This window comes from Phaenicophaeus curvirostris, chromosome 5, assembly GCF_032191515.1.
Source record: "Phaenicophaeus curvirostris isolate KB17595 chromosome 5, BPBGC_Pcur_1.0, whole genome shotgun sequence".
Lineage (NCBI taxonomy): Eukaryota > Metazoa > Chordata > Aves > Cuculiformes > Cuculidae > Phaenicophaeus > Phaenicophaeus curvirostris.
The window spans coordinates 22547754-22570005 of record NC_091396.1 but is presented as its reverse complement, the minus strand read 5'-3'; the positions used below and the strand labels follow the sequence as shown (position 1 = coordinate 22570005).

At 45.6% G+C, this 22252-nt stretch overlaps 1 protein-coding gene across 2 annotated transcripts in view; it reads left to right on the top strand.

The window, feature by feature from the left end:
- The window catches only part of CD82 (CD82 molecule), a 346751-nt gene that overhangs the window by 312479 nt on the left and 12020 nt on the right, over positions 1-22252 (top strand). The window contains exons 1-3 of one of the 2 annotated variants that reach the window (XM_069857923.1): positions 4236-4360; positions 13438-13519; positions 19261-19333. In XM_069857923.1, coding sequence (XP_069714024.1) covers positions 13457-13519; positions 19261-19333 — 136 coding nt within the window. In that variant the 5' untranslated portion in view covers positions 4236-4360; positions 13438-13456. Of the gene's footprint in view, positions 1-4235; positions 4361-13437; positions 13520-19260; positions 19334-22252 lie in introns of those variants that run through there. The other variant, XM_069857924.1, reaches the window with a different exon arrangement.

Sequence of the window (22252 nt, the reverse complement as noted above, 5' to 3'; positions counted from 1 at the left end):
GGGAGAAAAATCGTCTGCAGCCCTATTAAAAAGTAATCTTATTCTCAGTTATTATTTACTAATTAAAGATTAAACAGTGCTGCTAACTGTTCACCCTTTTTTTTTAAAAAAAAAGAGCATTTATCTGTGCCTTGAAGCTTATCTCGTATCTGTAAATCAGTTAGTTATGTGCGATAAAAGTTCTTTTTAAATACTGCTGAACTCCTACTCCTTCCATCTCATTCTTTTAGCATTGCTGCATCACGTAGTGTCCTGAAATATTTGTGCTCTAAATTTAGAAAAGGAGAACCTTTCAAGAAAGTAGAAAAGGCCACCCAGCCTCCTTTGGTTTGAGTTCAGCTGAACCCATTTTCCAGACAACCGTGCATAGAGGTGGAGACTCCAGGGAGGCTCTTCCTTTTCCCAAAACAGACCCAGCTTTTCAAAGCTTTGCTGTCTTATTTTAACTGCCAAATTCCTGGGGAACTTATCCCATATGTATATTCCTCTTGGCTTGAAGCAGGCCCTTCCATAACTTACACATGTGGTGCTTAGAAGGCTGGATTGATTATTTTCCTTTTTTTTTTTGGATGGCGTTTGGTGGAGGGGTGACAGTAACTACAGGTGGCAGGTCTATAATTGACTAATGTTCTCACATTGCTCCAATTAAGTTGCTCCAATTAAGTCTGCTGGATTACCTGCCTGGTAATGCAGCATTCAGCTGGGTAGCAAAACACCTGCATGTGTCACAGTCTGCCTCAGTCTCCAGAACCATCTTTGTAGAAGGGAAACCAAAGGATTTTGAGCATCTCTTCCAGCTGGCTGTGTTTCCTACTGCGCCCTTCTTTTCCAACTTTATCTTCTGAGATTTCTTATTCTCACATTTCACTTCCCAAAACGCTTAAGCTGGGAACAAAGTAGCTTCACTGCGGCTTCTGTAAGAGCTTTTGCTGTGTTACTTTCGCTTCTTACAGTACTGTCCTTTACTGCTGTACAATGCAGATTTTTTTCCACTTTAGTCCTCTTGTAGGAAGGGCTTGGAGTTAGGAGACTGCTCTGTGAAACTGGAAGGAATAAGTGATAGTGCTGCTGTACATCTTGGAGATTGTAGAGAAGCACCTGATGGGATCGGTGCTTCCAGAAATAAAGCATGAAATAGCTTCTGAGCTGTATCCTCTGAGTAATTGGACCAGTGACAGTTTTGGCTGTTGTGGCTGGGTGCTGCCAGTTAAATGTGTAAAACTATATTGCTCACATTGATACTGTAAGGGGAAAAGGTGGTTGCAGGTGTATATTTTTTAGTAGAAGGGGATGACTCAGAACATCTGTGTTCTAAACCCTTTAAATTTAGGGCTTTTGTGCCCCCCTACCCTCTGTAAATCATCATTTTGGAAAGAGACATAGTTCCTTCCTCTGAAGCTTTTTATAGCTCTGGCTTTTTCTTTCTATTCATGCTGCAGGCATAGTAGCGTCAAGTGGTGTCTGTGGTGTGAAACTCAAGATGTTGTGAAATGTTCATCCTCAGACTGTTTGTGGTGGTGCTAATCTTGCCAGTGGGCATAACAGGCTGTCATGGGGTGTGGCATCTTGTGTGACCCTGCGATGATCTGGTGGGAAGTAAAGTTTCTTCTAGGGTAGAGGGTAGTGAGAGCAGAGCATGGGTCCAACAGTAGCCATTTGTGGTTGTGGCACTGCTGTTGTGTGAATGGCTTCATACCATTGAGTTTGGAGACCTCTGTCCCTGTCTACTTTCAGCAAATGAGTTTGCTGAGTTGCTTTCCTTGTCCTCCCTGATATGTGTGTTTGGGAGAGACCACAGGATACTTTGTGTGAGAATCTTGCAGGTATCCTGTACTTCTGACTCTGGATGCTGGAAGCCCTGCAAATGGGATCTTTGGTTGTGATAGGGCAGACCTTGTTAAAGAGGGATGATTAATACAGCTGCTGATCTGTTGTCTTCTGCTCTAGGATCACATGTGGTTCAGTAGCCACAGGCATACAAACAGCTGGTACCCGGTGGGGGTGCTGCAATTACCAAGTGATGTATTTGGCAAAAAAAAAAGATTATTGAGATCATAAGTAGTAAGGGACTGTTTCTGTGAACAGACCAAAAGATGCCTCCCTTCATGGGCTGAGGCATATTTCTGTGCCAGTAGTAATTCTGTGACTTCCCAGTCACTCTGGGTCTGCAGTAGTCTTCTAGCACAGCTTGAACTGTGGGGCTAAAAGGTTAAAACCTCTGCTTCTTGAGATGTGTGCCTTGCTATCAGTAAGTGATCTGATACAGAGTATGTGATATGATTAATGTAGGCTAACAGTCTGCCTTTTCTGTTGTTTGAGAAAGCTGACTTGATTCAAAAGCTTCACAATAATTTGTAATAAATTCTTTGTAAATAAACAAATAAGCAATTTGTAATAAATGAATTATTCTATGTTTGCTTTTTGGTGGAGAATTTTTCATTGTGTTTCTTCTGCTACATAAGATCATCTATATGGTCCCTAGGGGAAAGGTTTTGGCAAGAATCCTGGTGTCAGAAGACATGCTCTCCAATGGGCTAGTGAGGCCCAGCAGCGTGGGACTTCAGTATCTGAGCTCCTCCTGAGGCTCCAGCCTGAGAAGCATGAAGGAGCACTTGTCCTCCTACACTCTTCTTGGTAGGCAGTCTCTGGAGCTTAGCTTCTACTGGCCTCTGGCTTCAGCTACGGAGTGAACTATTGGAGAGGCTACTACTTCTGGGAACAGCAGTGGATAAGCCTTGTGGGACTTGGCTTCCTTCCCTTGCTGGTGCCTGGACTCTGCTCAGCCCCATCCACATGTCTGTGGAAAATAGGGGTGCAGTCCCACAGCTCAATGCGCAAGAGAAGGTATTGAGAGAGAGAGAGGATGTTGTTTAATTGCTGTTCAAGTTGCTAAGCTGAGGAAAACTTCTGTCCCTGAAGTATAACTACTCCCTCTGTTCCTTTGCTATATCCTTGCTAATTCCTGGAGAGAATCAGAGTAGCAAACTTCATTTCCCAGTTTAGGCAGATGCTGTAACTTCTCAGAAACATATTTGGCATGGGTGTGCTGAATCTAAACACCCACTAGGTTATCTGTTCTCACATCTGAGAAAATGGAAGTAACTGAAAACCAGTTTGTTTTGAAAGGGAACTTCACAGTAGAAACTTCTTGACCTTGACCTCTTGTATCTTATGGGAGGAGGAGGCGGAAGAGATAAAACTCAGTTATATTACCTAGCTCCTACCGCTGTCTGGCAATCTCTGGTACTGGCTCATAAGACAGTAAAAAAGATAGTGTTAAGGCTTTCTTCCTCCCTGGACTGTGATAGCCTTTGGGTGTTTTGGGCAGGGAGAGAGGGTTGCTGGATCTTCGGAAGGTATCTGCAGTCCACATGGTGTTGGGAGGGATATTGTGTAGCACCTCAGAGGAGATTTCTTGACCTCCAAGGCATTGCTTGCATGAGAAGGAGGCTCAAGAGCCTGTCTTTTGCATGTACTGGTGTGGGAATGTACGCTGGTCTAACGATGTGGCCTTATCAGGTTGCTAGGGAGAAGTATGGAATACATCAAGGTCGAGAAGCAGCTACAGCATGATAACAAAGAAGGCAGTCTAGGTGCAAGATTACTTATACAAAAACTACTAGGGGAAACTTTGGGCTTTAGCCAAGCATTACGTAAACATTAGACAAGATAGCAGAAAAGTACAAAAGGCTTGCTTGCTTGCTAATAAACAACTTGATTTCCAATCATATTGATTGTCTGTGATCTTGTCTAGGGTACCTGCACAGGTTCAGTCTCCCACATACTGGAACTGGGGCTTTCCAGGCTGATGAATCTGATGGCAGTGGCAATGCTTAGTAGCATCCTCTGCCTGCTGCAGAGCCATGCTGAGGAGAAGCTTACCTGGCTGCAAACAGGGTGCTGCTTGTCTGTGCCAGCCATTCTGCTGCAGTTCAGGGTGCAGGTCCCGTTTGTGGGCTTTGCTCTTTCATGAGCAGGTGTGGAGCAAGCCACTGTGGGGGACTGCCTTTGACACATAGGCATTGCTTGTGGGTAGGGGAGCTACTGAGGCATCCATTTCAGAGATTAAGTTTGCAGCCTGACAGCTCCCAGCAAGGAAAACAAAGCTGAGCTGGTCTTATTTTTGGAGCCATTAAAGAGCCAATGTAGTCAAGTGACAGAGTTGCCCAACCAGTTTTCTGAAAATTATGCATTTTTACTGCACTGTGCTGGTTTTAGTCAGTGTGCAGCCCTCTTTCTGGGCCCTACTTGCAGCATTTGTTGCACAAGTAACATTCTAATACATGGTAATCAAAAAGAGGAGAAGTCCACTAAACAGCAGTTTTGGCTTTTTCTTCTGCCCTTCTGCCTGCTATTTCTGGTAAGTTGTGTAATGTGTCTTTTTTTTAATTTAATTTTTTTTAAGAGGAGAGGAGAACCAAATGACTTCTGGGGCAGGTTGTGGGTTTTTTTTTTGAGGTTGGGTTGGTTTTTTCCAGTTTTTTTGGCAGACTTGTGTCTCTGGTCTTGCTGAATGGAAAGATTTGCTTAACTTGGAGAAATACTGTCTTGCAAATACTGTCATGCTGTGCAAGTATAAGTGTATAGACTGAAAATAGCAAAGAAGTGTCTCTATTTGCCAGTTGTAGGGTCTGAATGTGTACTTACATGCAGGCTTTCAAACTGAAGTGTGAAGTCCAGATGTTCTTTAGATCTGATTGCACCCCTTGCAAATATAGAGAGATGATAATAGGCAATTCTAAAACCTGTCTTGCCCTTTGATACTGAACTGTGAGTGGGTTTCTTATTAACAGTATGATCGTGAAATACGCATTTCCTCTTTACAAAATGCACAACACATGCATGTTGTGGTAAAGCATGCTGAAAACCCACAGCCCTTGTAGACAGCCCTATAGGTGCTTTCTAATCTAGGATCTTGCTGGATGACACCATCACTTGTCAGATTATTCACACAACACTAGACTAACTATGGAAGTCAAACATTTGAGAAGCTTAATGTCTTGCCAGGTGCACCAGGAACAAACGTACCTTTGCAGTGTGAGTTGAAGAGTTTCCTCAGAAACCCATCTAGTTTCCTGAGAAATGTAGTCTTTCCAGTGATATTTATGCAGTACTTGCAGTCAACGGTTGCCTTGTTTCACGATGCTACCCTTAATAGAGGGACAGCAAACATGTAGGGACTGCGTACACATCAGAGCCTCTGGCTTGCAAATGTCTTGCAGGTGCTCATGCTAGGGTGTCACTGCACATGTCTGTTCTCCTAAGCAGTGAGGTTAAAAGTTTATTGACAGTTAAGTATCTGTGCTGCAATTTGTCTCTAACTTTGTGCTTAGCCATCTCCTCCAGCTTGAAGGCAATTGCTTCTACTTAACAAGCAACTGTCTGCAGAGTAGGTGAAATAACAGGTAGTTTGTTCTGCATATCTCCTTTTCTTCCCTTCTATTTGCAAAGTATGTATTATGTAAGAAATGGTTTTCTAATTTTCCCTGACACTTTCCTTCAAAAAGGAAAACTGTAGCTGAATCAGTGACATACATCCACCCCTCCCCTACATCCCCAAGTGTGGCCTGTTGGAGATGGTAACCCTAAGATGGTAAACATAATTAGCATCTTTATTTTTTAGGATCCAACTTCTCCCTAAAATCTCTCCTTTGTAGCTTTAGAAGAGATGGCTGTTTGGAAAATCTCCATGACAAACATGATCTTGTTTATGTTTTCAAGGTCATTACACAGCTGGTATTATCTCAGTGGAGCTTAACAAAAACTTAAGTGAATTCAGACCTGGGTCTGCCTTTGGCTCTGCAATTATTTGCTTGCCAGAGACAAGATGTACTTCCCAGGTGTACCAGAAGTCTAAGGCTTTTATATGTCAACAAGATTAACTCCTTTTGGTATTCTTTGTATGCTAACTTGGCTGTAGCTTTCAGTTGCTGTCCTGAGGGTAGTGTTGTACCTGGTTAACATGAGATTTAGTAACTCTGTCATTGTTCATTAACTGGTACTATTGTGTGAAGCTATTGAGTCCTGTCTCATCGCTGATGATAAGAAAACCTTCTGATGGTGAGTGCATGGACAGAGAAGCATTCCTGGTAGCTGGACTTTGTGGTGCAAGGGTTCAAAATCCTGCAAAAGATAGGCCTCCCCTGCTGTTAAAGATTGTGGCTTTCTGGACTGTCCCTTCCCCAGCCTCTCCTAGGTGTAGGTGTCTATCTTGGAGCTGGGGGTGGAAAAGTGATCATTTAGTAAGGGATTTCTGATCCCCAGCTGGTTTCTGTGGGTCTCTAGCCTAGTATACAGCTGGTTCTGGTCTCTGGATTGGGATAATAATGCAAAAAAGTAACTGCATGAGCCTTCAAAATGGCCTTAAGCTCATGCAAATTATTGTGTAGGTAAAAATCTTTATGGAAGGAGTGGCTTGCTGATCTCTTCCTAGGGACTGGTGTTGCTTTGGTCAGAGGGAGCCAGTTCTGTGACCTCAGTATATCAGTGAGAGTTCCTCCTTCTCCAGGGCTTCTTGGGCCATCTGTCTACAAATGAGCCCAGCTAACCCTGATCACTGCTGTGGTGTGAAAAGAAGGTGGTGTGACCAGGTCATGGAGAACTTAGAGATTTTCAAAGTCCAGCCTAGTAACAGCATATTTAGGGAGATGAACTGTTGCGAGTTATTAGGCTCAGGGTGGCATGGGGAAGGTTGTGTTTGCCTGCAGTGATTGTAATCTGCTTAGGCTGCTTTGGAGGTTGCTTCAGTGGACTAGCTGGACTTCCATGCAAAGATCCTGCCTGCCACATCAGATGCAAAATGTGAAGGATCAGGATCCTCAGGGTTTGCCACAGAACCTTACTTCACAGCACTGGCTGCTTCATCTCTCCATCTATACAGTTGAGAGTTTGACCAAATGCATGCAGGAGGGATAGCAGAAAAGAGTTGTTGTGCCAGCCATACAGGGCATTCAAGGTGTTTGTGGCGACAATAGCAACTGGAAGTCCTCTGCAGAGCTGGCATCAGTCTGGTTCTTGTGTGACCTCTTCCGAGTTTGGTAAAAGCTATTATAGTAGCAGTACATGTATGCAGTCTGCGTTTGTTTTGCACTCCATAGAGTTGGAGCCTGAGGGTTGGTAGTGGGGAGCAACTGGCCAAAGTAGATAGAAACGACTTACAGCTTCTTTGTAACCAATCATTCCTTCCCTTAAGGAGGAGGGTTTGAAGGAGAGGGGACCCCATCTTCCAGCCTATGTAGATGCATTAAAAGGTGAACCCTCTTCCACTTGGAGTATTGGGGCTGACCTTCAGAGCTTGGTGCTCTCAGGAGCACGTGTGCTCTCCTTGAGGGTTTGCAGGAACTTTGAAATTGCCAGTAAATGTACTGAGATGGTGATTTCCACAACTGGTCTACTCTGGTTTGTGTTGACATTGTTCCTGCTTGTCTTCTTCTCTTTCACTGCACTCATGAATGATCCCCTTATGTGCTGTACAGTAACTTGGCAGCTTAGGTGCTTCAACTGCCAGAGCTCATCCAGAAGAAAACTACGTTGTGAGGGAGGTGCTGCAGAGGAAGGCTGAACTCTTACTGGCAAAGCTACATGGCACAGGCATGTACAGTACTAGCGTGAGCCAAATATCATGAACTTCAGCGAACACCAAACGTGCAGTGCTTGCTAGATGGAGGCAGTACAGGATCTAATTTGAGAGAGTCGCATTGCAATTAAAATCTTGCTTAGCCTCTCTGCCCCTTGACTGATGTGCTTAAAACATCTACAGAGGAGCACTTGCCTTTCCTCCTTGCTGTCTGGTGGTGGGGCCAGGAGGCAGACATCTTCAGCTCCCCCTATATTGCCTGTCCTTCACCCTGGTCACCTTTTGCTGGAGGGGGGTGCTGGGAGAATTGCAGGCTCCTGCAACAAAAATAAGTTAGTCTACAAGCCATGATAGGAGTCCTCTGCTGTTGCTAACAAAGTGGGCCTCTGTTGCCTCTCCTTAGACACGTCCTGGATTTTGTACTCCCCATACAAATCTTATCTTCAATGCTGATGGGATAATGACTGGCCTGAGAGTTGGAAGTGGTGTAGGAGGCAGGAAGCCGTGCAGTGATGCTGGCTTAGCCTGTATGGGCTTGTCCCATTGATTCCCCACAGGGAACTCAGGTCCTGGATCAGTTGATGGCTTCCAGGAAAGAGATAGTTCTCTGTTCAGGTCCCTGGGCTGAAGCTGGGATGAGAAACGCCCAGGATCAGCTACAAAGAAGTTCACCAGGCTGTGTTGGCAAGCAGGTTTTTATGGCACTAGTACCTCAAAGCAACAAACTGATCGGGTGCGCATAAATAATCCTGCAATCAGGATGGGAAATGAGAGATAGGGAGAAATGCCACTCTGCAAGTTGACGGTATGGTCTTTTGTGAAAATTGTCTGCAGAGCTAGTGTCAGTCTGGAGAATGGCAGGAAAAATTGGAGGTACGTGGGTAGGATTGTTGAAAAGGTTGTGTGTGGCCGCTTGGAGAGGAAATTACAAATGGTCAGAGCAGTTGGGTTGGAGAGAAAAAGAAGGAAACAAAGAACAACTGTGGATAATGGGTTGAATTAAAAGTTGCAAACTTCAAGTATCAAACTTTTGCACAAGTTGCTGCAGGATGTTAGGGCTCAAAAGTTGACGGCAAATGATCAGCTCTGCCACAATTCACAGGTGGCACTGGCTGGCAAGATTGTGTACTTAAGTCAGCTCTTCACTGCCATGTGGCACATGGATATGCCCTGTTATCTCCAACCTTGTCTGCTTCCAAATCTCAAATTTTGAGCTGCTGCTTCTACTGTATGGCAGTGTTGCTAGTTTTATAACTGTGCAACAAGGTAGGATTTTGAGGAATTACATTAATGTAGTGAACAAAAGTAAGTTTAATTTCTTAAGGATAGCAGGAATATTGGAAAATGTGTAATGTCTCAGTATGTGAAGCCCTAAAGTATCTTAAAAGCTCAAAGCAAAACTCTCAAAACCTGTTTCTCTTTTTGGCTTGAAAACTGCACATTGAATTAATTGATGGCTAGGAGCTATGAAGAAGGCATAGGTCTCTATTGCAAGAGGAAAACGGTGCATAATGCTGTAATGTATAGTTGGAGTTTGGGATTTTTTTTTGATAGGCGTTTAAGGTGGTATGCCTTTAACAAATAGCTAGGAGTAGAAGAACCATAGCAATCTTCTACTCTTGTCACCTCAGGCACCTTGCCTTCCATACCAGCTCTTCTCAACTTGTTTGACTACCTAATTATCTTAGATAACTATTCTAAAGATCCTAACAGGTCTGCAAATCTCTGTTTTCCTGACTAATCAAAGTAGCATGGACAGAGATGGAAATGGGGAGCATACTGCTGCTGAGTGCTAGGAAGTGGATGAGCAAGTGCTGAGAGTTGCCCCTTCAGATTAAAAATATGGAGGTTTGCACCTGGGACCAGACATCTTAAGAAGTCCACTGGTTTATGCAGGAGGTTATTATCTAGCTTAGTTCTTGGCTAGGTTGAAGCATAGAAAAAGAGTTGTTTCCCCCACAACAGACGTTCGTTATTACCTCGGGACCTGGCTGCCTCAGTGCTCTGGTTAAACTGCCAGGCTCCAGTTTGTGATGCTTTTCAGAGGAGATGTATTCACGGTGAAGCCAGTAAGCAAGCCAGCTGGATGGGAAAACTTATGTCTCTAGTTTTCCTCTCCAAGTGTAGTCTTAGGTGCTGGTGTTTGCTGGGATTAGAGAGAAAGTTTCTCCAGCAGAGGAAAGGAGGGGGGAGCACACAGTTTGAAGGAAGTGGCGTTTGTGCCGCCTCTGCTCAAATACTCAGCCATTTTCTGAGATACCATTGAAGGGCACAGTAGTCTTTGGTTACAGCTGTTCTGAAACAGCAAGCTGATTTGTGGTAGGAGAGCTGCACCCATATGAGCAAGGCATGTTGAATAAACTTGCTGTCATTAAGCAAAGGTAAAAAATCTGCTAACAGGTCCTTCACTCCCTTTTCATAGGCTGGTAGTGATGCAGCTGTTGCATAGTACATGTGCTGGAACAGAACCAGCTTATAGCCCATGGCTGCACAGGGGGAACAGGACTGGGAATAAGAATGCTGTGTATTTGATATTTGGTGTAAGTAAACTACTACAGGGGCTTTTCCTGCCTAATTTGAAGCAACCTACCTTGGGTCGCTGCTGGTTTTATGCACTCTGACCAGATGATGCTACACCTGGCTGTGCAGAAAGATGTGCAATGACTGCTATATAGGTGGGATTTTTAAAATCAACTTGCAGCACAGCTGGCTGAGATTGTGTTTCTGTGCTGCTTTCCCATCTCAGTAGGGTCTTGTTAGGTGCTGTGCAGCAATGGGCTTAACACAGCCTCTGGTTATGGCATCCCTTGAAATTAGAGCAGTGATGTTGTCTTCAGATACTGAGTTCAGACTTGTGCTCTTTTCTGGTAGGTGGAGGATGACCATTGCTTGGTGGAAAGACTAGCCAGTTATAACAAGGCCCACATACCAGTTTAGCTCAAGAGTTAACCTAAATATTTAATAGGATTAACCAAAAGCCTTTGATTGAAACAAAAGAACGTCCTGGGCTCATGACCCTTGGTACACCCAGGCTGGCAGCAGGAAACTCTGCCTGCTGGTCTTGCTTTCTGTTGTTGCTCTTACTAGGCCACACTTATGACCCCAACCTAATATTGCTCTTCCTCTGACTGTTGCTTCTTAAAGCAGTGTGGTCTGTTTTGAGCATGGAGCTTGCTAGAGCAAGTTTGAAGGGACTTGAAAGTCCTTCATTGCCTATGCAGGAAACATAACTAAACACAGGGGAGGAAGGAGGAGCAGGAAAGCCGACCTCAGACGTGAAGGAGCTGGCGGATGTGCTGGCCAAACCCCTTTCCATCATCTTCCAACAGTCCTGGAAGACTGGGGAAGTCCCACTGGACTGGAGGCTGGCTGATGTTGTGCCCATCTACAAAAAGGGCCGCAGGGAGGACCCAGGAAACTACAGGCCTGTCAGTCTGACCTCAGTGCCAGGGAAAGTCATGGAACAGGTGATCTTGAGTGCTATCATGAAGCACATGCAAGAGAACCGGGTGATCAGGCCCAGTCAACATGGGTTCACAAAAGGCAGGTCTTGCCAGACTAACCTGATCGCCTTCTATGACAAAGTGACCCGGCTACTGGATGAGGGAAAGGCTGTGGATGTGGTCTTCCTGGACTTCAGCAAAGCCTTTGACGCAGTTTCTCACAGCGTTCTGCTTGAGAAACTGTCAGCCTCTGGGCTGGACAGGCGCACACTCTCCTGGGTGGAAAACTGGTTGGATGGCCGGGCCCAGAGAGTGGTGGTAAATGGTGTGAAATCCAGCTGGAGGCCAGTGACAAGTGGGGTTCCCCAGGGCTCAGTGCTGGGTCCAGCCCTGTTCAATGTCTTCATCAATGACCTGGATGAAGGCATCGAATGCACCCTTAGCAAGTTTGCGGATGACACTAAGCTGGGTGGAAGTGTCGATCTGCTGGAGGGTCGGGAGGCTCTGCAAAGGGATCTGAACAGGCTGGACCGCTGGGCAGAGTCCAATGGCATGAGGTTTAACAAGGCCAAATGCCGGGTCCTGCACTTGGGGCACAACAACCCTATGCAGTGCTACAGACTGGGAGAAGTCTGTCTAGAAAGCTGCCTGGAGGAGAGGGACCTGGGGGTGTTGGTTGACAGCCGACTGAATATGAGCCAGCAGTGTGCCCAGGTGGCCAAGAAGGCCAATGGCATCTTGGCTTGTATCAGAAACGGCGTGACCAGCAGGTCCAGGGAGGTTATCCTCCCTCTGTACTCGGCACTGGTGAGACCGCTCCTTGAATACTGTGTTCAGTTCTGGGCCCCTCACCACAAGAAGGATGTTGAGGCTCTGGAGAGAGTCCAGAGAAGAGCAACAAAGCTGGTGAAAGGGCTGGAGAACAGGCCTTATGAGGAGCGGCTGAGAGAGCTGGGGTTGTTTAGCCTGGAGAAGAGGAGGCTGAGGGGTGACCTCATTGCTCTCTACAACTACCTGAAAGGACGTTGTAGAGAGGAGGGTGCTGGCCTCTTCTCCCAAGTGACAGGGGACAGGACAAGAGGGAATGGCCTCAAGCTCCGACAGGGGAGGTTTAGGCTAGACGTTAGGAAAAAATTCTTTACAGAAAGGGTCATTGGGCACTGGAACAGGCTGCCCAGGGAGGTGGTTGAGTCACCTTCCCTGGAGGTGTTTAAGGCACGGGTGGACGAGGTGCTGAGGGATATGGTTTAGTGTTTGGTAGGAACGGTTGGACTCGGTGATCCGGTGGGTCTCTTCCAACCTGGTTATTCTGTGATTCTGTGATTCTGTGGGTCCTCATGTGTTACTTAGCTGTGCTGCTTTCACAGGAGGAGGCTTGCTCCAGTAGCAGGGGTATGGTCTATGGAAGTATTTCCTAGCTTCTGAGCTCTTTACTGTCAGACAAGCGAGAATTGGAGTAACTTGCAATAATACAGATTTATTTACTCCCCCAGGTCCTGATGAGCGTCCATTGTTGATAAGCTACCTAATTTGCAGTGTTAAGAGCAGCTTTGTAAACTTGCATAAGAAGAGATTATATAGGTTTCCGCTATGGTAACTGGACAGAGTTACACAGTACCTTCTCTCTGACTTGGAGACCTGCCCTGGAGTTTGTCTCTTGCCCTCTCTGTATTGTTTGCCAGCCACCTATGGATGTGTATAGTTGGTGTGGCTGGTACCAAAAAACTAAATCCAACGTCTTGTTACCAATGCGCCAATGCTGCACTGAATTTGTGAGGTTGGCTTTGGAAACTGGGACTTGTTGAAATCTTGTGTGTCTTGATATTGAAACGGAATTGGTGGTTTGTAACCGTGGAGCAGACTTGCTGGTCCTCATGTGTTATCAAAGCATCAGATACCAAGTCACACACAGGAAGCTTGGTTTAATGCTGCTTTTTAAACTGACCCTTTGGCCTTGCTCTCCAGTGTTCCTTCATCTGCTTAGGGGTCGTGAGGAGATGAGATTTTCTTGGGGAGGCAGCTGGCCTTGTGAGCTCCTTCAGATAAGCACATCCCATTTCTCTGACAGGAGTGGTAGCTAGAGTTAGTGTTTTGGTTGATGCTATTAATGCAAAGTCCATATAAATAGTGATGGAATTAGCAGTGTATTTGTGATTAAATCCCTTCTGTAACTGCTGACATCCCTCGGTCACTCTCCAGAACTTGGCAGCAATGACTGTATTTATAGTGATAGTAGTGTCCTGTTTTGCTGCCCTGAAATGACGGCTGGGGTAGTTTGTGGAGCATATGCTTTTGTGGATCTGTTCTGAGACCCAGCATATGATCCAGAGCTCTGCACGGGGTATGGATGTTGCTCTGAAAGCTGCCTGGAGGACCTGATGCTGACATAACTGGTTATCTGTCTGTCTTTCCCCTTAGGTTCAGTAAGTGAAAGAAGATGGGGTCTGGCTGCCTAAAAGTCACCAAGTACTTCCTCTTCCTCTTCAATCTCCTGTTCCTTGTAAGTATTGTGGGCATCTGCAGAGTACAAAGGAAGAAAACCTGGACTAAAACTAGCTGGAAAAGTGGGTTTTTTTCCTGGATGTTGGCCTAGCATGTTCATTAAATAAAATGGCCAGAGTTTTGGAAGGAGTGAGGAAATCCCAGAAGCTGAGGGACATCAGAGCTGCTGTGTGGCTCCCAGGTATGTTGAGAAGCTCCAATACCCACGCGGTGTCTCCAATGCACATAGCTCCCTTCCTGCAGTGTGAAAAGAAAATGGGAGTTATGGGTCTGGAAGGAGAGTAGTTGTAACTACTTTGTTTGCCACATCTGGAGCAGAAAACCTGCCAAACAGTGGTACTGCCCTCCTAAATGGGTCAGGCAGGCTTCAAAGAACAACTCTAATTTTGTTTGAGTCCCAGTGGCTCGTTTTTATTCTTTACAAGATGAATTGGCCCAGGTCCCCTGTTTGAAATGAAGCTGGGAGGTGGAGGAGACTGGGGCAGGCTTGCCTGGGGAAATAAGGCAGCCCAGTGGATGCAATTATTTTTAAGTGTGAGGCTCAGCAAAAGATGAGCTCTTTTTGGATCAGAGTGGATCTGGGAGAGCCACACACATTCTTGCATGAATCCTTTTGTGAAGTTTAGATATCGTGTGTCATGTTGACAGTGGAGGTACTGCTGCCCTTCTGCAGTGGGATGTGATGTTGGGGAAGCACAAGTTTTCAGCTTTCTACATAGCAGCAAGAAAATAGCTTGATATTATTACCCTTTGTGCAGCATGTAAGGGGAAGGAAGGACCAGGCTGAGAGGGCAGGGAGGGAAATAGAGCATGATAAGATGAGCACTGCTTTCTGGTCTGTGGCCCTGTACACAGCTTCTCTCTTGCTTCCTGCGTGGATGAGCTGTGCTGCTGACATACATGCTTAAACTTGAGGCACATCTGGATCTGGTTTTCCTTGGCTTATTCTGTTGACTCTTTCCTCTCTGCATTTTGCTTTCATCCTAAGAGTAGTTAGCTCTGATCTAAGGACTGAAAGTCAGCGGCACACTCTCTATTCCACATCGCTATCCCCTCTCCAATTTGAGGCCGGTATGGCTGTGGACAGCCTGTGGGGACAGTGGTGCTGTCGGGAGGCAGAGTTGGACTGCTTCATCTTTCTGACCCAGATCTGCATTGAAAAGCATTTTCCTATATTTTGCAGGACTTGAGAGGATGGCAAGTTCTGAAACCCTCTATGGGTCTTAGGAGGCTTGAGCCCTCCTGTCTGGGCTGCAAGTGGTGGGAAACAGCTGTTCTTTGCCCTGTGCACACCCTGCTCCAAAACACCTCCTCTAGTATAGCTGAGAGCCCCTCTCCCTAGAGGGAAAGCAGACCTGATATGCTGATCTGGGCCTGGAGAAGAAGAGTTTTAAGGTGGGAGGTGGGGAGGTCTGCGCTGACCAAAGGGAGAAACTGCTTTAATGAGCTCTTTGCTAAACCTACAGTGCACCACAGGTGCTGTCTTTCCTCTCAGGCTACTCTGTGGAAGTGAGGTCTCTGAAGCTGCTGTGTTCTGGAGGGGAGCTTGATGCTTCTTTAGATTGAAGATTTTGATCGGGCTTCTGTCTTGACTGACGGCAGGCATTTCTCATGTGCAAGATGTTGACGAAGTTGGTATCCATTACTCTCTTACTGTCATAGGAAGTAGTTGACTGAAGAAGCTTTTTCCAATATGGTTATTCAGGGTCTGAGTGGAGGGGGATTCTTGAGCTTATATAATGTGGTAGATCACTATTAATCTAGCAGAGAATCTAGATGTTGAGTTCCTGTGAGCTCCCAGCACAGACAGGTTTTGCATACCTCATGCTTGTTTCCTGGAGCTGCTGAATATTGTTGAGGAGAGTGCTTGCACAAATATAAATGTTAATGCTGGTAATGGAGCTCTGTCTGCTCTGGATCTTGAGCTAAGCATCAGTGCTTGCACCCTTTGAAGGCCAGCCCTTGCTTTCTGAAGTGTGTTCTCCAACCTTGCTTGGAGCTGATGAATTAAACCTTTAGATACGTACTAATGAACCTTGAAGTCAGTCAGTCATTGAAACGGCATTTCTCTGCAGCTCAAGGTCTGTAAGAAGGAACCTTGCTATCACAGAATCACAGAATAACCAGGTTGGAAGAGACCCACCGGATCACCGAGTCCAACCGTTCCTACCAAACACTAAACCATATCCCTCAGCACCTCGTCCACCCGTGCCTTAAACACCTCCAGGGAAGGTGACTCAACCACCTCCCTGGGCAGCCTGTTCCAGTGCCCAATGACCCTTTCTGTAAAGAATTTTTTCCTAACGTCTAGCCTAAACCTCCCCTGTCGGAGCTTGAGGCCATTCCCTCTTGTCCTGTCCCCTGTCACTTGGGAGAAGAGGCCAGCACCCTCCTCTCTACAACGTCCTTTCAGGTAGTTGTAGAGAGCAATGAGGTCACCCCTCAGCCTCCTCTTCTCCAGGCTAAACAACCCCAGCTCTCTCAGCCGCTCCTCATAAGGCCTGTTCTCCAGCCCTTTCACCAGCTTTGTTGCTCTTCTCTGGACTCTCTCCAGAGCCTCAACATCCTTCTTGTGGTGAGGGGCCCAGAACTGAACACAGTATTCGAGGAGCGGTCTCACCAGTGCCGAGTACAGAGGGAGGATAACCTCCCTGGACCTGCTGGTCACGCCGTTTCTGATACAAGCCAAGATGCCATTGGCCTTCTTGGCCACCTGGGCACACTGCTGGCTCATATTCAGTCGGCTGTCAACCAACACCCCCAGGTCCCTCTCCTCCAGGCAGCTTTCTAGACAGACTTCTCCCAGTCTGTAGCACTGCAAATATAGCACTGCTATATAGGGTCCCTGAAGTAGTTTGGGGACTAGGTGGTATTTTGTAGTCCTGAAGCCTTACTTCAGGAAAGGATTTGACCTGCTTTGATTAAAGGGAAGGAAGTTATTTGGACTGCTTGCCTACTTGCTACAAAAGATACTAAAAACATAAGCTTGGCGTATATGCTTAATTTCTCTAATCAAAACTTAACAGATCTCAGCCTTCTTGGGTAGCAGACATGGGCCACAGCAGCTGCTTCTGCTTAAAGGAGAAACAGTTCTGTCAGACAAGATCAACAGTCTCTGGAAACTATTTGTTTAGAGAACATAACCGTCTGCCCTACTTCTAACCCTTCTGTAAGTGGAGCAGAAGGATACTACCTAAAACAAAGCCTGGAGTTTAAGGGCCTTTCTACTGGCCCCTGTGCCAGTCTCACCAATACCTCACACAGCTGGAGCGTGAAGGAAGGCAATGCTGGCAGGGGAGAGCTGGGGACACCCAGCTGCTCTTTCTGGAAAGATGAGGCCGCTCCATCACAGCTTAGTTCTCTCATGCCACTCTTCAATGGTCTGTGCTCTGTGAAACTGTTGGTCCTGCTTTGAGGGAGCTACATCTTTCTTTCTTGAGTGTAGAAAAGGATCTTGCTGAAATCAGGGGTGAAACCTCCACCCATTGGATGGAGGGGATTCATCTGTGCCCCACTTCAGGAGCTTAAAGCAGAGGAGCAGAGGAATTAAATTCTAAGGAAGGCAGACATCATTTCTTCTATGGATGGTCTGAAGCAGCCTTACTATGCTATGCAAACTTCTGAAAAGGCTCAGCAGAAATACTGTCGTGTTAATAGGTAAATGTACTGCTCACAGTACAGTGTTTTCCCCTTGCAGTTTTTCTCCTTACCTTCACCTTTTAGTGTTTTCCACAGCAGCTCTTGGCAAACACATCAGCTGTGGACTAGAGCAAAGATCAGAGTGAAAACAGACCTTGGATAGTCTGAATACTTCATAACAAATACCTTCCCAGGAACTCAGCTCAGCAGCCATTCTGTGTTTTGTCAGCAACAGCAAAACTTAAGTGATATTTCAGATCAGTGAGCCAAGATGTAGCATTCAGCCTGGTTTGCATCTTTGTTAAGACAAATATTTTATTAAGACTATAGTTTAAATGTGAGACTGCCTCAAACTGTAAATTCAGCAGTTCTTGGCAATCCCAAGTTTTGAGAGGAAATTTTTAGGCACCACAGCTGTTGCATGTTCAAGGGGCCTTTCTAGTCTGATCAGCAGATTCAGTGCAGTGGTGCAGCATGTTATGACATAATGCAAGGGGAAATTCTTGTTCTTGTTACTACTATCTTATCTCTTTTTCTTTTCTCTCTCTTTATGTTTTTTTTTTTCCTTCGAGACAACAGCTATATACTTTCTACAGCTTCATAGATGGGAATTTGCTTGTTGACTTTCTAATCGTGTCACCATAGCTAACTACAAATTGTACTCTCAGCCAAGCCAGAAAAGCTTGCAAGCAGCTTATTTCAGACTGTTGCTTTTTCTTTGCTCAGAAAAGTTTCTTTGTATGAGGAGCTGAAGCACAGTTAAGCTTTCAAAGTGTGGAGCCAATGCCTGTACACATAACTGTCTGTGCCAGCTTGCTTCAGGTGGTAGTCTGGCATTTCTCTTTTCTCCCAAATACCTGAACATTCTCTCATGAAGCACTGCATTACAATCCCTCTTCAGCCCTGTTGGTTTATTCTCTTCATCCTGTCTTGAAATCCTGCTGGTCTACAAACTGGTGCTTGCAGTTCATGTCCTCTGGGAGCATCTTACTTGCACTCCTTGTCTTTTTTCTTCAAAGTCTGTTTTAGATCTTTGCATAACAAGTGGTTTCCAGCTTTTACCACTGCTAGTTGGCTGAACAGCATGAGTTTCAGCTTCTTACCAAACCTGCAGACTTACAGGCTTCTCAGCACAGTTACTTTATTATGAGTATAATACTGCTTGATTCTAGTTTGGGAGAGGGGGTCACCCTCACAGTGAAGCATAAAGCATGATGGTATCTGGAAGCTTAAACAAAGCATACCTCCCTCTTTCAAAATGAGGTAGGAAAGCTCTATGTCTCTTGCCATCTGAATTCAGAGTCCAGATTCAGCTGAGTCCTCATAGGAACATACTGTGCTACTAATCCTTGCCCTAGATAAGACTGTGGTGAGAAAGGCAGGGACCGTGGCTGATGTTTCATAATGCTTGACTCTCTATTGGCAGTAAGATGTGCTGACTTGAGGAACTGGGGTATTCTGGCATAAACCAGGGGCCAAAGCAAAATACCCAAGCCCAGCGTTGGAAGGGGCAAAGCACTTCATTCAGTGGAATCTGCATGCAAAGTGAATGCTGCTGGCTTTTTACATTTATGGGTTGAAGACATAACTTTATAATGGAGAATGACAAGCTGAAGATTTCCTTCCTGGGAAGGTTCCAGTTCCCAGATACCTAATCCTTTGGCAGCTGGCTCCCAGCCTGGTCCCATAGGGTCAGGGACTTCTCTATTAAAAACATCTTTGAAATCACATGTTAGATGTGCTTGTCCTTCCTTAGTTCTTCACAGAAGCTGTGCACTTACCTTGTGCTTCTGACAACAAGATTCTAGCAGCAGGGAGTCTCTTCCTGAGACTGTTTCAGATGGTCCTATACAACATCATGTACTACTAAAACACTGTGTGAAGGATTGCCAGACAATGTGGAGCTCCTGTGCAGTTGGCTGAAGATCTCTTCCTGGAGTCATGCTAATCCTGTTTACTTTGGGAGATGTACCAGGAGGGGAGATGGGTGGGAACAGCAAAAGAGTAGTTGTTTTTACTTCGGAGGTATGGAAAATGATGACTGTATTGTTTGTCTAAATTGATAAGCCAGCTATATATGTTCTCTTCTTGCTCTTTCAGATCCTGGGTGCTGTGATCCTGGGTTTTGGAATATGGATTCTGGCTGACAAAACCAGTTTCATTGCAGTTTTGCGTAAGACCATGTTTCTTCATCTTTTTCCTTCTGAATTGTATCAAGTCAGGGGCTGTGCTTGGCCATGGTATAGTCTGGGGTTGGCAGTGTTTTTCTGCATACTCTGTGACCTGAGCAGTAACATGGTGTATAGCAAGATGAGACTGTCAAGGACAGGGTGAAAGGGAGCAACCCTGAAGGCGCAGCATTCCTCTTAGTCTTGTGGTTTGCAACACCAGAGTCAGACTGTGTAAGACCATTGACATTTTACCCAACAATCCAAATACATAATTCTAAACCTAGGGACTAGTATTTCATCCTATTTTCACTTCATCCTCTGTGTTTCTACAACACATGATGTGGTTTTGTTATGCAAGCCCCTTATATTCTCACTGCTTTCTGTAATGATCTATTTCAATTCAACTGTTTTTAAAGTGCCAAAAAAGGTACCTGGTTTTATTGATGCTTTGTGTACTTTGGAAATATCCAGTCTGTTTGTTCCTAAGCAATAGAAGATGCAGATCTTAGTGGTGCCAGAAGGTATGGGCCTGCGTAAATCTTTAATGATTGGATTTCTAAAACACACTGGATTGTAGACACTTCATGAGACTTAGCCTGGCCATCAGATGTGCTTTGTGTATTGCATGTGTGAGGAGCTAGCTTCCTTCCCCATTAAGTCAGTCAAGAGCATGAACTTGAATCTTAACAGAGGGTCTGCTTTCTGCAACAACCAAAAAACTGAGCTAGCAGGGCTCTAAGTGGACTCTCAGCAAATGAGTAGCTCAGCTCCGTCTTATAAAAACTCTGCTTCCTTTCCGCATTTTCCTAGAGGGCCGTTCAAACTACTTTTCTGCTTGGCAGGTCTGGTTACTCATTGCTGCAACCTTTGGAATTGCTGACTCTGGCACCAGTTTCAGATGCTGCAGTGCACACTGCTTGCAGCCCCAGGGAATGCACAGTAATGGCATTCATAGCCCTTTTCCTAACTACACTGATCCTGTGAAGGACTTCATCTCCCAAGTCCTGCTAAATGCACTGGCCTGGCTTTGGAAAGTGCTGGGTGGAGACAACATCCCCACTAATGCCAAACACACAGTGACTGCTGCTTGCTCTTTGTTGTGCTGTGGCATCACACTTTCTACTGCAGTGCTAGAAGGGTGAGAAGCACAATAAGGGAGTGTTGATTAATAAAGTAGAGGCATAAGCTGAAACATGCTTTTAATACAGACAGTCAAAAAGGACCTTGCCAGGACTTAGCTGTTTGCAGCACCCATTGTGGTCTGAGGTGTGTTTAGTACCAGTGGGCCAGCAGCTGTTCCCCTAGGCTGATGAGTGTTTGTGCTGCTTGTGGAGATAATGAAGTCCCTGGGTTTGGGTCTGCTTTTTCCCGTTTTACCCAGAAACTCTTCTAACAAGACATTTAAGGATTTAGCTTTCTTCCTGGAGATTTCCAGCATCAGTTCTTTCTCCCTGCCCCCTTGCTTCCTTTCCCATGCCTCGTTCCTCTTTCCCTCTGCTTTAGTAACCCAGGCATCAGGGAGGGAACCCAGCGCAGCAGGGCACTCCAGCTGCTGCCAAAGAAGCCTGTTGTATTTCCTTGGCTGCTTGCCCAGTGCAGGGGGAAAACACGGAGTGACAGCAAATAGAACAGGAGTTGTCTGCCAGCAGAGCCTTCTCTTGCTAGACTTAATGCAGAGTAGACGTGCAAACACAGCTCCTGTCACCCTGCCACGATCACTTCTCCGAAGGGCTTTTGAGTTGGAAACACCTTTTTCTTTCATCTAAAAAGAAGTCGATGGAAGTAATTGCTTTTTAGCACCGTGGAGGTACTGCAGCCTGAGTGCTTGAATGTTTGTATGATAGCTGAGCAGATTCTGAGGGAGAGAATAGGGTAGTTTTGTGAAGGCCGCTCCTGCAAGGCTGCTCCTTCAGTAAATGCTTTGCAGTATCAGCACAGAACCTGCACAGCAAGATTCCCAGGACTAGTGAATAAGGAGGAACGAGATCCTGGTTTCTGTGGCATGTGTCTAGCCAGGGAGAGTGTTGCCTGGAATTGGATCAAGGCTGAATTGTCTGAAGTGGCCTGTGTGGCAAACAGCTCTGGTGCATTTTTTGATAACTGATCTTTTTCCTTTGTTTGGCATGTTCTAGGGAAAAAGTTTGGAAGCTGATGACTTGCACCACGTGTCAGAAGTGGGGGGAGGTACGTGTTAGGGAGGAAAATATTAGTCTGGATTCGGTTACTCTCTCTCTTAACCTATTTTAGGAGATGCTTGGAGGAAGCTTGCCTCCTAGGACTTCTGTCCAGGAAACTAAATGCTGAGTTCTAGGAACATTATTTGCATTATTGCTGGACATCCTGAATTCCCCTACACTGTGCACCTTGCAGGTTTAAGAACGTTTCTTAATGATAAATGAGGTTTCTGATTACTAATTTTAGACATTCTCTTCAACTTTTATGCCATAATACTTTCTCCCTCCAACCTTATCCTGCAAGAAATAGTCCTGTGACCAACCTAAATGTAGTGGCTTGTTTCTTCTGTTGCTCACAGTACTAAATGTTCAGGGGAGAGGACTGACAGCATCAGTATGTCTGAAACAATACTGCCTAGACTTGATTGAAAAACTGTTGCATGTTCAAGAACACAGTCATTCCAGACACAGTATCAGGGGATAGACAGGAGGATATGTAACAAGTAGCTAATTTGGGCATGCTATCTGTTTTGATCCTGGGGTCATACACAGGTTCTGCAACAGCCTGCAGTGAGTGTCTGGCCACAAGCCATTCTGCACTGACTGGTCAGGTAACCTGTCACATTATCTATCCTCAGCACTAGCTGTAGCTCTTGCATCATGATTCACTCCACAGCATTTCTGTGTCTCTCTGACTGCACATGACTAAGTGAAAACAGAATGGCTGGAACAAGGAATAATGCATCG